The sequence below is a fragment of the Branchiostoma floridae genome, unplaced genomic scaffold (genome assembly GCF_000003815.2).
Source record: "Branchiostoma floridae strain S238N-H82 unplaced genomic scaffold, Bfl_VNyyK Sc7u5tJ_1439, whole genome shotgun sequence".
In the NCBI taxonomy this organism is placed as follows: Eukaryota; Metazoa; Chordata; class Leptocardii; order Amphioxiformes; family Branchiostomatidae; genus Branchiostoma; species Branchiostoma floridae.
Window position 1 is genome coordinate 906,414 of NW_023365716.1, and position 11,983 is coordinate 918,396.

General features: G+C 42.3%; 3 protein-coding genes across 3 annotated transcripts in view; 1 reads left to right on the forward strand and 2 right to left on the reverse strand.

Moving 5' to 3' along the window:
* Positions 1 to 11,983, forward strand: part of LOC118407668 (tropomyosin-1-like) — a 1,169,601-nt gene that overhangs the window by 905,321 nt on the left and 252,297 nt on the right. The gene's annotated exons all lie outside the window — the stretch shown is intronic.
* Positions 1 to 11,983, reverse strand: part of LOC118407627 (zinc finger protein 525-like) — a 976,997-nt gene that overhangs the window by 864,738 nt on the left and 100,276 nt on the right. The gene's annotated exons all lie outside the window — the stretch shown is intronic.
* Positions 932 to 6,198, reverse strand: LOC118407703 (protein krueppel-like). Its single transcript, XM_035808221.1, has 2 exons — positions 6,099 to 6,198; positions 932 to 1,182 (listed from the first exon to the last, which is right to left on the reverse strand). The coding sequence occupies exons 1-2, from the start codon at positions 6,196 to 6,198 to the stop codon at positions 932 to 934; spliced, it is 351 nt and encodes a 116-aa protein (XP_035664114.1).

Genomic DNA, 11,983 nt, shown 5'->3' on the forward strand with positions numbered 1-11,983 from the left:
AGCTGATATACCCAGAGTTTTGTTAAATGCAAATTTAGAATCTAGTTGAAGAAAAAAAACTAACCAAAAGAACAGAACGATTGGATATAAATAACCAACCCCTATGTAATACTGCTAAACCAATGAATCATAAGGCAATATAAACCAACACAGAATCAATGGCTTTGTTTTATTTACATCCCTTTATTTTGATGATGATCTTTACCAAACTGCATGAAGTTCTCAATCATGTAAAAGATATTGCTACAAGATAAAAAATACAGAATAAGCACTCAGAATACAAGGAATACTAAGTACACATTGTAAGCAATACGCAATGTTCTTATTGTTATATTTGTATATATTATGCTGCGAGATGTTGCAAACGTAAAGTTGTTCTTTCGAAAAAAATACACTAAAAATAAATAAAAACACCAATACAAAACGGTTAGATACTTCCGTGACATCTACGATTTCTACAATTCTTTAAGAAAAAGAAACAGTCGATTCTAACACGAAAGGTAAATCTATGCGTAAGTACTAAAACTATGTTATGTACAGAATCTACAACTATTAAAGTATCAGGTGCAATTTGACTTAAGCATTTGTTCAAACCAACGTCTTGAGACATTTCCTATAAATCTAACCAGGCTATCTGAACATGTCTGCCTCTAATGTAAATTTCCTTTCTACACAGTAGTCATCTGGCCCTGGTATAGACTGACAACAGATAATGTTTTCACCCCTGGATGCGATTTGTTTTTCTAAATGACCGTTCAAGTTTTAAAAGGCAAAAACGTTGTATGCTGTACATTTGTCACACACGTAGATGTAGGTTCTTTGGTCTGTTTTGTCAAATGTTTCAGGAGATGACATTTCCTAGCCGCAGTGTAGTTTTAGTTTGACGTCATAAGGTTCTTTTCCTGTGTGTGTTCTCATGTGTTGGGCTAAATTAGACCGTCAAGTTGCTGTTCTCACACATGAAGAATTTCTCACCGGTGTGCTTTGTTAGATGCCTGTCCAAAGTGGACTTCTCTGCGGCGGAAAAGTCACACTGGTCACACTTGTAGGGTTTTTCACCTGTATGCGTCCGCATATGTCGGGCTAAGTCAGACTTTTCGGCTGTCCTATGCCCACACTCCCCACACATGTAGGGTTTCTCACCGGTATGTTTTCGTATGTGTTTGACCAAAGTAGACTTATCTGCAGCAGAATAGTCACAGTGGTCACACTTGTAGGGTTTTTCTCCTGTGTGAGTTCTCATGTGTCGGGATAACGTAGACCTGTCAGCTGTCCTGTAACCACACTCCCCACACTTGTAGGGTTTTTCTCCTGTGTGAGTTCTCATGTGTTGGGATAAGTAAGAATTTCGCGTCGCACTATACCCACACTCTTCACACAAGTAGGGTTTCTCACCGGTGTGCTTTGCTAAATGTTGGTTCAAAGCAGATTTCCCTGCAGCTGAATAGTCACACTGGTCACATTTATAGGGCTTTTCCCCTGTGTGGGTTCTCACATGTCGGGATAATTCAGACCTATAAGCAGTCCTGAACCCACACACTTCACACATGTACCGTTTGTCACCAGTGTGCTTTGCTGCTATATGTCGGTCTAAATTGCTTTTATGTGCAGCAGAATAGTCACACTGGTCACAATTGTAGGGTTTTTCTCCTGTATGAATTTTCATATGTCGGGATAAGTGAGATTTGTTAGTTGCCTTGTACTCACATTCCCCACATATGTAGGGTTTCTCACCACTGTGTTTTGTCGTATGTTGGACCAAATTGATTTTCTGTGCCGCAGAATAGTCGCACTGGTCACACTTGTAGGGCTTCTCTCCTGTATGGGTTCTCATATGTCGGGATAAGGCAGACCTTTGAGCTGTCCTGTACCCACACTCCCCACACTTGTAGGGTTTTTCTACAACATGTATTCTCAGGTGTCGGTCCAAGTAGGATTTGAGTGCTGCAGAATAGCCACACTGGTCACACTTGTAGGGTTTGTCACCGGTGTGTTTTACTAGATGATTGTCCAAAGTGGATTTCCATGCAGCAGAAAACTCGCACTGGTCACACTTGTAGGGTTTTTCTCCTGTATGGGTTCTCATATGTACGGATAAGTTAGACTTCTGAGCTGACCTGTACCCACACTCCCCGCATATGTAGGGTTTCTCACCGGTGTGTTTTACTAGATGTTTGTCCAAATAACATTTCTGTGCTGCAGAATAGCTACACTGATCACACTTGTAAGGTTTCTCTCCTGTGTGGGTTCTCATGTGTCTGGATAAGTCATACCTTTGAGTTGTCCTGTACCCACACTCTCCACACATGTAGGGTTTCTCCCCACTATGTTTTCTTAGGTGTCGATCCAAGTGGGGTTTTTGTGCTGCAGAATAGTCACACTGATCACAATGGTAAGGTTTCTCTCCTGTGTGGGTTCTCATGTGTCTGGATAAGTCAGACTTTTGAGCTGTCCTGTACCCACAATCTCCACACATGTAGGGTTTCTCACCACTGTGCATTTGTAGGTGTTTATCCAAAGAAGACTTTCGTGCTGCAGAATAGTCACACTGATCACACTTGTTGGGTTTTTCTCCTGTATGGGTTCTCATATGTAGGGATAAGTTAGACTTTCTTTCTGCCCTGTATCCACACACCCCACACATGTAGGGTTTGTCACCGGTGTGTTTAACCACACGCCTTCCCATTTTGCCCCTGCTCTCCTGTACCTGTGAGGTTGATGTGTTGTCAGGTTGGGGAAAGTTCACATCACACGTTTCCTGCTGCAGGCCCATGTCTGTTGTCTGGGTCTCCCTGCTGTCACTCTCCTTCTCAGAGTGCTCTGTACAGTCCATCTCCTTCCCAGGATGTCCAACACACAGCTCTGTCAAAGAATGTTCACGACTGGAATCTTCCATTTCTGCTCTGTAGGGAATAGGTTACAGGATAAATACTTGTTGCTAGAACTGTTAGTGTTACACACACTTAGCATTGGAATTGTGTGTTGACCTGCAAACTACAACTTTTCAGAAGTTCTTCCTCCAATAACGATTGTCATGCTATGAAACTAAACTTTATCGAACCAACACTAAAAGTATTTGGACTCTCCCAGTTCCCATTTGTGGTTTTGCCAATCATAAGCGTGATAAATCATTAGCGTGATTTTATCACGCTTCTATACAGCCCGCCCAACAGCCCCGGACAGCAGAGTTTATGTTACACAAACTATGTGGAGGGGCCAGTTACAGCCCTGGACAGCAGAGTTTGTGTCACACAGACTATGTGGAGGGGCCAGTTACAGCCCCGGACAGCAGAGTTTGTGTTACACAGACTATGTGTAGGGGCCAGTTACAGCCCCGGACAGCAGAGTTTGTGTTACACAGACTATGTGTAGGGGCCAGTTACAGCCCCGGACAGCAGAGTTTGTATTACACAGACTATGTGGAGGGGCCAGTTACAGCCCCGGACAGCAGAGTTTGTGTTACACAGACTATGTGTAGGGGCCAGTTACAGCCCCGGACAGCAGAGTTTGTGTTACACAGACTATGTGGAGGAGCCAGTTACAGCCCCGGACAGCGGAGTTTGTGTTACACAGACTATGTGGAGGAGCCAGTTACAGCCCCGGATAGCAGAGTTTGTGTTGCACAGACTGCGGGGAGGGGCCAGGTAACTTACAGGTCTTACAGGCCGGACTGTGTGCTACACAAACTTCATAAATCATCTTTTTCTGAACAAGTAAAAAGAAAACAAATTTTGTCTTTGGAAAATGTTGATGTATGTAATGTGGTGGTGCCATGCAATGTAGGATCAAGTTTCATGAAGATGAATCATAAATGTCTAGACTTTAGATATCCCTTCACTGATTGTAAAAGACAATTCTCATCTCATACTTGTACCCTTGTATTAAGTAGATTAGTTATAGAACTGTAGTTATGTCTCAGTAGATACCATGCTTTGTACCTTGTACAATTGTTGTGCAATAACGTTTTGTTATGAAATCAAAATTAGATTCAGAACCTCATTAAAGCACACAAAATACCTGCTTATAACAACAGCGTATAATAAGGCTGGGTAGAAAGTGCAAGTAGCGTAGCGTGCGTAGACATCATCACTGCCCCCCTCCCCATCAAAATACCAAGAACAAAACACTTCTTATTCTAATTTACCGCTAAACTAGCACAAGGCAGAAATCACTTTAGATAATCACAGATCTTACCTGTAAGTCGGTTGTGGTTAGCGGTCTTCACGGCTTCTTAGATTCCGTAAAATCTTGACAATTCTTCGGAGATGATTTCAAAGACGAAGACGCGAAACAAAATGGCGGCGTCAGCTCTCTCCAGGCCAAAGGTGAGAGGTCATTATCCTGATACACACTTCACAATAGGTTAAACCAAATATCGCCGCATAACGATTTACTCAGCCGTTTTGAGCCTAGCGAAAAAAAACGTTCTACCTCGGTTTCTACTTATCATTTTGTGTTAATTTTTTCCCTTAAGGCCAAATCAGGTGAAATCCGGCATGAGGGGTGATATGCGCAGGATTTCTTATTCAAGTGAAATTTAGAATTTGAATCGCTGATACTGAAATAACGTTATTCAACTATGATTTAGATTTACAACAATTTTTGGCTTCGTTTACTCTCCATTTATTTTGTAAAATCTTCATCTTTCTAACATTAAGTCACATTAAATATGTATCTATACGTGTTTAACGTTAAAACTGCGGCAAAGGAGTTAGGATAATCAGACAATATAAACCAAAACCAAATCATAGACTTTGCATACACTTAATTTATTTTGACAGCGCTTTATTGGAATCGAAACCAAGATATCAAATATGTTAGTATAATATAAATTGCTATCAGCTGCACATACTAAGAATACAAGTGTACAAACAGACGGCATGTACCAAGTGCATGCATATCAACAGTATACACTATGTGCGTATTGTTGTAAATGTTGTTCTTTCGAAAAGATCAAAGCAATATACAGATGTTGAAAGAAGTTATGATCACACAAAAAAGTTTACATTGAGCGCAAACAATACATAAATTATCGAATTTTTACAACAAAACAAGTATACCTTGCTATACAGAAACTAGAACTATCTTAAATGCAAAACCTCTATTTCCTCACAATATGGCTTGCAAAATAGATACAAAAACTATCTTAGATGCAAAACTAACCTCTATGGGTCGATAACGTTTACGTATACTGTACGTCGATTAGCCTTGAAGCTACTTTACACAAGCACTCTATCTGGAACATTTGCCATAAGCGCTGACAGACTTTTCAATAGTAGATAAAGGTGAGATTTCCTTGATGCAAAGTAGTTACACTGATAACACTTCTATGGTTTTCCTCCTCTGTGGGTTCTTATATGCTTGGCTATTTAGACATTTGAGTTATCCTGTTTTGAAACACTCCGAATGTAGCTAGGTCTTTTTATCTGTGTGCCTTCTTACATGTTTGTTCAAAGTGGATTTTTGTGCTGCAGAATAGTCACACTGGTCACACTTGTAGGGTTTGTCTGCTGTGTGGGTTCTCATATGTCGGGATAAGTTAGATCTTTGAGCTGCCCTGTACCCACACTCCCCACACATGTAGGGTTTCTCACCTGTGTGTTTTACTAGATGTTTGTCCAAAGTGGATTTCCGTGCAGCAGAATAGTCGCACTGGTTACACTTGTAGGGTTTTTCTCCTGTATGGGTTCTCATATGTGTGGATAAGTTAGACTTCTGAGCTGTCCTGTACCCACACTCCCCACACATGTAGGGTTTCTCACCGGTGTGTTTTGCTACATGTTGGTCCAGGGTAGACTTATCTGCAGCAGAATAGTCACACTGGCCACACTTGTATGGTCTTTCTCCTGTGTGGGTTCTCATGTGTCGGAATAAGTGACTCTGGTGAGCTGTCCTGTACCCACACTCCCCACACATGTAGGGTTTCTCACCACTGTGTATTTGTAGATGTTCAGCCAAAGAAGACTTCCGTGCAGCAGAATAGTTACACTGGTCGCACTTGTATGGTTTCTCTCCTGTGTGGGTTCTAGTATGTCGGGATAAGTTGGACTTCTTAGTCGTCCTGTACCCGCACACGTCACACATGTAGGGCTTCTCACCGGTGTGTTTTGCCAGATGTTCTTCCAAAGCAGATCTTCGTGCAGCAGAATAGTCACAGTGGCCACACTTGTAAAGTCTTTCTCCTGTGTGGGTTCTCATGTGTTGGATTAAGTCAGACTTTTGAACTGTTGTGTTGCGCATGCGTTGAAGACAAGTTTGGACGTGCCATTTTACCTGCTCTGACTATCCAGTCTTTTTATGCTCTAAACAAGTATTTTTGCCCCGAATTAGGTCTACTTAGGTCATTTTTTAACTGAGTATAGTCTTCGACTTTTCCTAGGCAGTTTTTTTAAGTGTTTGGTGCATATTTTTAGCCACTTTGACGCGTTTTTGTCCGATGCCACGTGGGCCGCCATATTGTCTTGGAACTTCGTATCGTGTATTCCCTGGCGGAAAAGGACATAGGACGAGTTTTCGAGTCAACATAGCTCCACCAGCAAGATAGTGAAGCCTTAGTGTTAGTTTTAAATTTTTTTAGCGTGTTTAGCAGAGTGCAATTTAGCTTTTAGACTCCGACTCAAGTTCCGACAGCAACCGGCTGGGCCGATAGACAATTGTAGCGTGCGTCGCCACACTGGAAACTCACCGCAAGAGTAAGGGCAACCAAGGAACCGACTTCACAGGATGCCAACGACCAGACGACAGGCAACACGGGCAAGGGGTATCTCCGCCCCGTCTAGCCAGGAGAGTAGTGACACAAGGCCGAGGGGGAAAAGCCAAGTCAAACAGAAAAAAACATGTCAAGACAAACAAAAAGCAGCTGAAACAGATGTGCACGGTAACAAAACAAAACAACCCCGCAGGAAACAAGGTAAAAGTGCAGAGACAAGTCAAGGTAGGCAAGCCTTTGTTTCTTCTACTTCTATACAACCAATAAATCAGGAGGGTGAAGTGACAACCGAAGAGAACACATCTACATGTAGCGGCAAAGACACGTGCTACTGTGGTAGCGAACATGACGAGGGAGGGCTATGGATATACTGCGAAACATGCGGGGCATGGTGGCATGTTACGTGCGCCAAACTTCCTGAACCTATGTTTAACTTTCTGTCAGAGAATAGACTGGATTATACCTGTGCAGCTTGTGTATTGGATGGCATTAGTACGGAAACAGTCAAAGAGGGGCAAAGGGAACAGCTAAACATCTTGGAATCTGTGTCTGAAACACTAACTAGAACACTATGTGAGGTATCTGCAAAACTAAACAAGTTGACAGGGGGAAACAAATACCAGTTTGACTCTCGTACCAACATTGACTGCAAGGGTGTGGAGATAGAAGGGAAAAATGAGCACAACGTTAGCCATATAGCAGAACCAAAGAGATTTTCACCAGTGAACAGAGCTAATGTGAACATGGACAACTCATGTGATGTCATTGAGGAAAGCATTGAGAGGGAAAGGCGAAAAAATAATATCATTGTGCACAACATTCCAGAGCAGGACGACATAGAACAGGATATCAAGTTTGTAGAAGAAGTTGCGGGGGAAGTAGGAGTTAACATTGCAATAAGTAAGGCCATAAGACTTGGTGAGAAGACAGTTAACAGAAATAGGCTACTGCTGGTTAAGGTGCAGGATCTGGAGAGTAGACATAGTCTGCTCAAGGCAGCCAGGTTACTAAAGTCTAGCCAGAAGTATGCTAACATCTATATTTCACCAGACCTTAGTCCTACTGAAAGGGCAAGGAACAGACAGTTAAGACAGGAACTGAAAGAGAGAAGGGAGAAGGGGGAAGAGCACTTGGTGATCAGAGGTGGAGCAGTTGTCCATGCACCCCCACCTGGTAGGAACAGAACTCATTTCTGACTAGGCAGCAACTCGGACATGAATGACAAGGGAATCAGTAATACCACAAATTTGTCAGTATTATATACAAATGCAGATCAGTTCCCGAATAAAAGGGATGAACTGAAGTTTCAAATTGCAGAGGATCCACCAGCATTTATTATAATAACCGAAGTTATACCAAAGGCACAAAAGTCTCCACTGTTTATGTCAACAATTCACCTTGATGCCTATGATGCATATCTCAACTTTGACCCAGACCAACATGACCTCGGTGCCAGTGGCAGTAGAGGTATTGCAGTTTTTGTGAGGAAATCTCTGAACATTACAGTACGAGAGCTGGATTACGGCCAGGTTGGCTTCCAGGAACAGTTATTCTTAGATTGTACTTATAATGGGAGTGAGGAGCTTACTATTGGCTGCATCTACCGTAGTCCCTCTGGTGACCAAGTGGACAGCACTAACAGGTTGTGTGAACTCTTAACCACAGTATGCAACAGAAAACCACCTAGGAAGTTGGTAATAGTTGGGGACTTCAACATAAAGGAAATTGACTGGGAAAGGAAAATTTCCACGATAGGAACAAATCACCATGGCCAATTACTCCTAGACTGCTTGGACAATAACTTCCTATACCAACATGTAAACGAACCTACACGTTTCCGGCTAAGCCAGAAACCATCCTTGTTGGACCTGATCCTTTCCAATGAGCAAGACTTAGTTGGGGATATACAGTACACACCCGGCCTGGGTAAGGGAGATCATTGCTGTTTGAATTTCTGTATCCAAGCAAATGTGAGGAGTGAGGACCAGACAACAGGTAGAAGGAACTACAACAAGGGTCAATATGCTAAGGCTAAAGATGCTCTACATGATATAGACTGGGAAGAAGAAATGGGTCACCTGGATATTCATGAGGCTTGGGAAGTGTTTGCTGGAAAAATGGATGCAATAATTGAGGATTGCATACCTTTTTCTAAGCCCACCCTCAGAACAGACAGGCTTTACATGAACAAACGTGCCATGAAGGCAAGGGTTAAGAAGAGAAAAACATGGGCCAAGTTTAGGAGAACAGGAAAAACAAGGGACTATGTAGCATACACAAAGGAAAGAAACAAACTTCGCAGTTTAACAAGGGAACTTTGTAGAACTTTTGAGCTGCGGATGGTTAAGGACATCAAGGAGAACCCTAAGGCCTTTTGGCGTTATGTCTCAACAAGACTTCACACCAGGGAGAAAGTAGGAAGTTTGGTAAAGGAGGGAGGTCAGGTAGCAGAAACTGATGGGGAAAAGGCAGAGGTTCTGAATGACTTTTTCGCAAGTGTATTCACGGAAGAGGACCTGTCAAACATTCCTACCATAAACAACCTACATGACACCCAGTTATTGGAAGGTTTAGAGATCACTGAGGAAGTAGTCCTCAAGAAATTGGCCGAGCTTAACCCAGCAAAATCTGCAGGCCCCGATAACTTGCATCCACGGTTTCTCAAGGAACTGGCTCATGACCTTGCTACGCCTCTCACAATTCTTTTTAAGAAATCCATTGCATCTTCTGAGTTACCTGAAGGGTGGAAACAGGCGCATGTTACACCCATTCACAAGAAGGGCAGTAAATCATCTCCGGGGAACTACAGACCTGTAAGTCTCACATCCGTAGTAGGAAAAATGCTAGAATCCATCATTAGGGACAAAGTTGTAGAACACATGTCTTCTCACAACTATTTCACTGACGCCCAACACGGGTTTGTTCCTGGACGTTCATGTATGACTCAATTGTTAGTGACCATGGAACAGTGGACAAAACTACTACAGGCAGGAGATCCAGTAGATGTCATCTATCTGGATTTTCGTAAAGCATTTGATACAGTACCTCATACACGGTTACTACAGAAACTGGAGAGATATGGGGTGGTGGGTGACTTACGAAACTGGATTGGAAACTTCTTGTCCCAGAGGAAACAACGGGTGGTAGTTAATGGTGAATTCTCATCTTGGAAAGAGGTCAAAAGCGGGATTCCACAGGGAAGTGTCCTTGGACCCATATTGTTTGTGATATATATCAATGATCTACCAGAGGCAATATCTAGTGAAGTAAAAATCTTCGCTGATGACAGCAAGATTTTTCGACCAGTCAAACACAAAAGAGATCAGGAGGCATTGCAACAGGATCTAGTGGCGGTAGATCAGTGGTCACAGCACTGGCAGCTACGTTTCAACGTGAGCAAGTGCAAGGTTCTACACCTGGGGAGGACAAATCAGAAAATCACATACACTCTTGGTGGACAGAATATAGAGGAAACCGTGGAAGAGAAGGACTTAGGTGTATCTATAGACAACAATCTCGCATTCCACATGCACACTGCAAAAGCAGCGAACAAGGGTAACATGATGCTGGGACTCATAAATAGAGCCTTTTACAACATTGATGAACAAACAATCCCGATTCTTTTCAAAACGATGGTGAGACCCCATCTAGAATACGGTAATATTATTTGGGGGCCACACTTCTCCTTGGACAAACAGAGGCTAGAGAGAGTTCAGCGCAGAGCAACCAAAATGGTGCCTGCTCTCAAGGACATTCCTTACAAGGACAGGTTAAAAAAGCTGAGGCTACCATCCCTGGAGTACCGGCGTAGGAGAGGAGATATGATTCAAGTTTTTAAGATTATGACTGGGAAAGAGAGACTACAGTCAGATCTGTTTTTCGTGGAAGCTAAGGGTTCTTCAACTAGAGGCCATAGTTACAAGTTGAAGATCCCACTTGCAAAAACTAGAATCAGGGGGCATGTCTTCAGTTCGAGGGTCGTAAAGGACTGGAACTCTTTACCAGAAAGGATAGTCATGAGCGAGTCAGTGAACCAGTTTAAATCCAACTTGGATCGACACTGGGAACACCTGTGGTACGTCCATGAGGGATGCGTCTAGAGCAGTCCACTACAGGCAGAGGCCTTTCTTGACTGAAGATGGTATCCAGGTATCCAGGTATGTTTTGAGTTGAAAGCGCCACAAACTGGACGGGTCCATCATCTAAGGGGTAAAAAAGTATCAACAAGCTTAATTTTTTAAACGGATGTGTAATATTTTGGGAATTTTCAGCACTAAATAAATCTATAAGCTAATTCTTAACATGCTGTTACTCCCCAAAATAGTCTTGTGCAATCAAAGTTAAGAAACACTTTATTCACAAACAGCAAAACTCACCCTGTATGGTTTGCTACAATCCGTTCTCAGGTAATTAGGTGTGGTGGTGCAAGACAATTGCATCTTTTCACTAAGAAACGGCTTAGTTTGAATCCATCCAGAGATAATCTCCAATACTTATGTATGGGCCGTGCATACTAAACAACAGTTCCAAAAGCATAGTGTTGATTTTGAAGTGTTAAAATTCAGCACAGGTAGGTGTACACCTGAGTTGAACAGATATTTTCTTTTTAGACATCTGAAAAGGAATCTACATCCTTTGTAAACTAAAGACCACTGCAAACGTTCCCTTCTACCAGCATACAGTTGTGTTTATGACGTAGTGGTGTTCAGGTGTGTTTTAAAGGCCACTTTTTGTAAAGTTGCGACAATGTTTTCTCAGTCGTAACTGTCAGGAAAAAATGGCGGCCACAGTTGACTCATCCACCGGGTTATTATGCAAATCCACGACCCATCCTGTTGTACCATTGTGTACCTCCTGGCATGGGGAGATTAGACATACCTGGGGGCAGTCACCCTTTTGTAGCGGGGTCCAATTACGCTTGCAAACGAGATGCCAGGTTTATTAGTAAACACCTGATAGTCTGAGACGTTGCTGTATCATGTTTTCAGCCCCACCTGGAAGTGAATTCTTGTGATTCAGTGAAAGGACTGTTACTTTCTACTCTATTCTACCTCATTGAAATACTATAGTTTCTACCTTAAACACCTGAATACTAGTCCTTAACTTTTCAACTTTGTTGTGTGCTCAGAAAGGAGTTTCAAACCTTGAGATGGTATATACATGTACCTAATTTTATAACATCACTTAAACTTAAAGCTAGTCTTTAGTTGACTATTTTCATACATGAATACTATTTTCTATTTAGATGAACTCTGCTATTCTTTCTACCTGGAA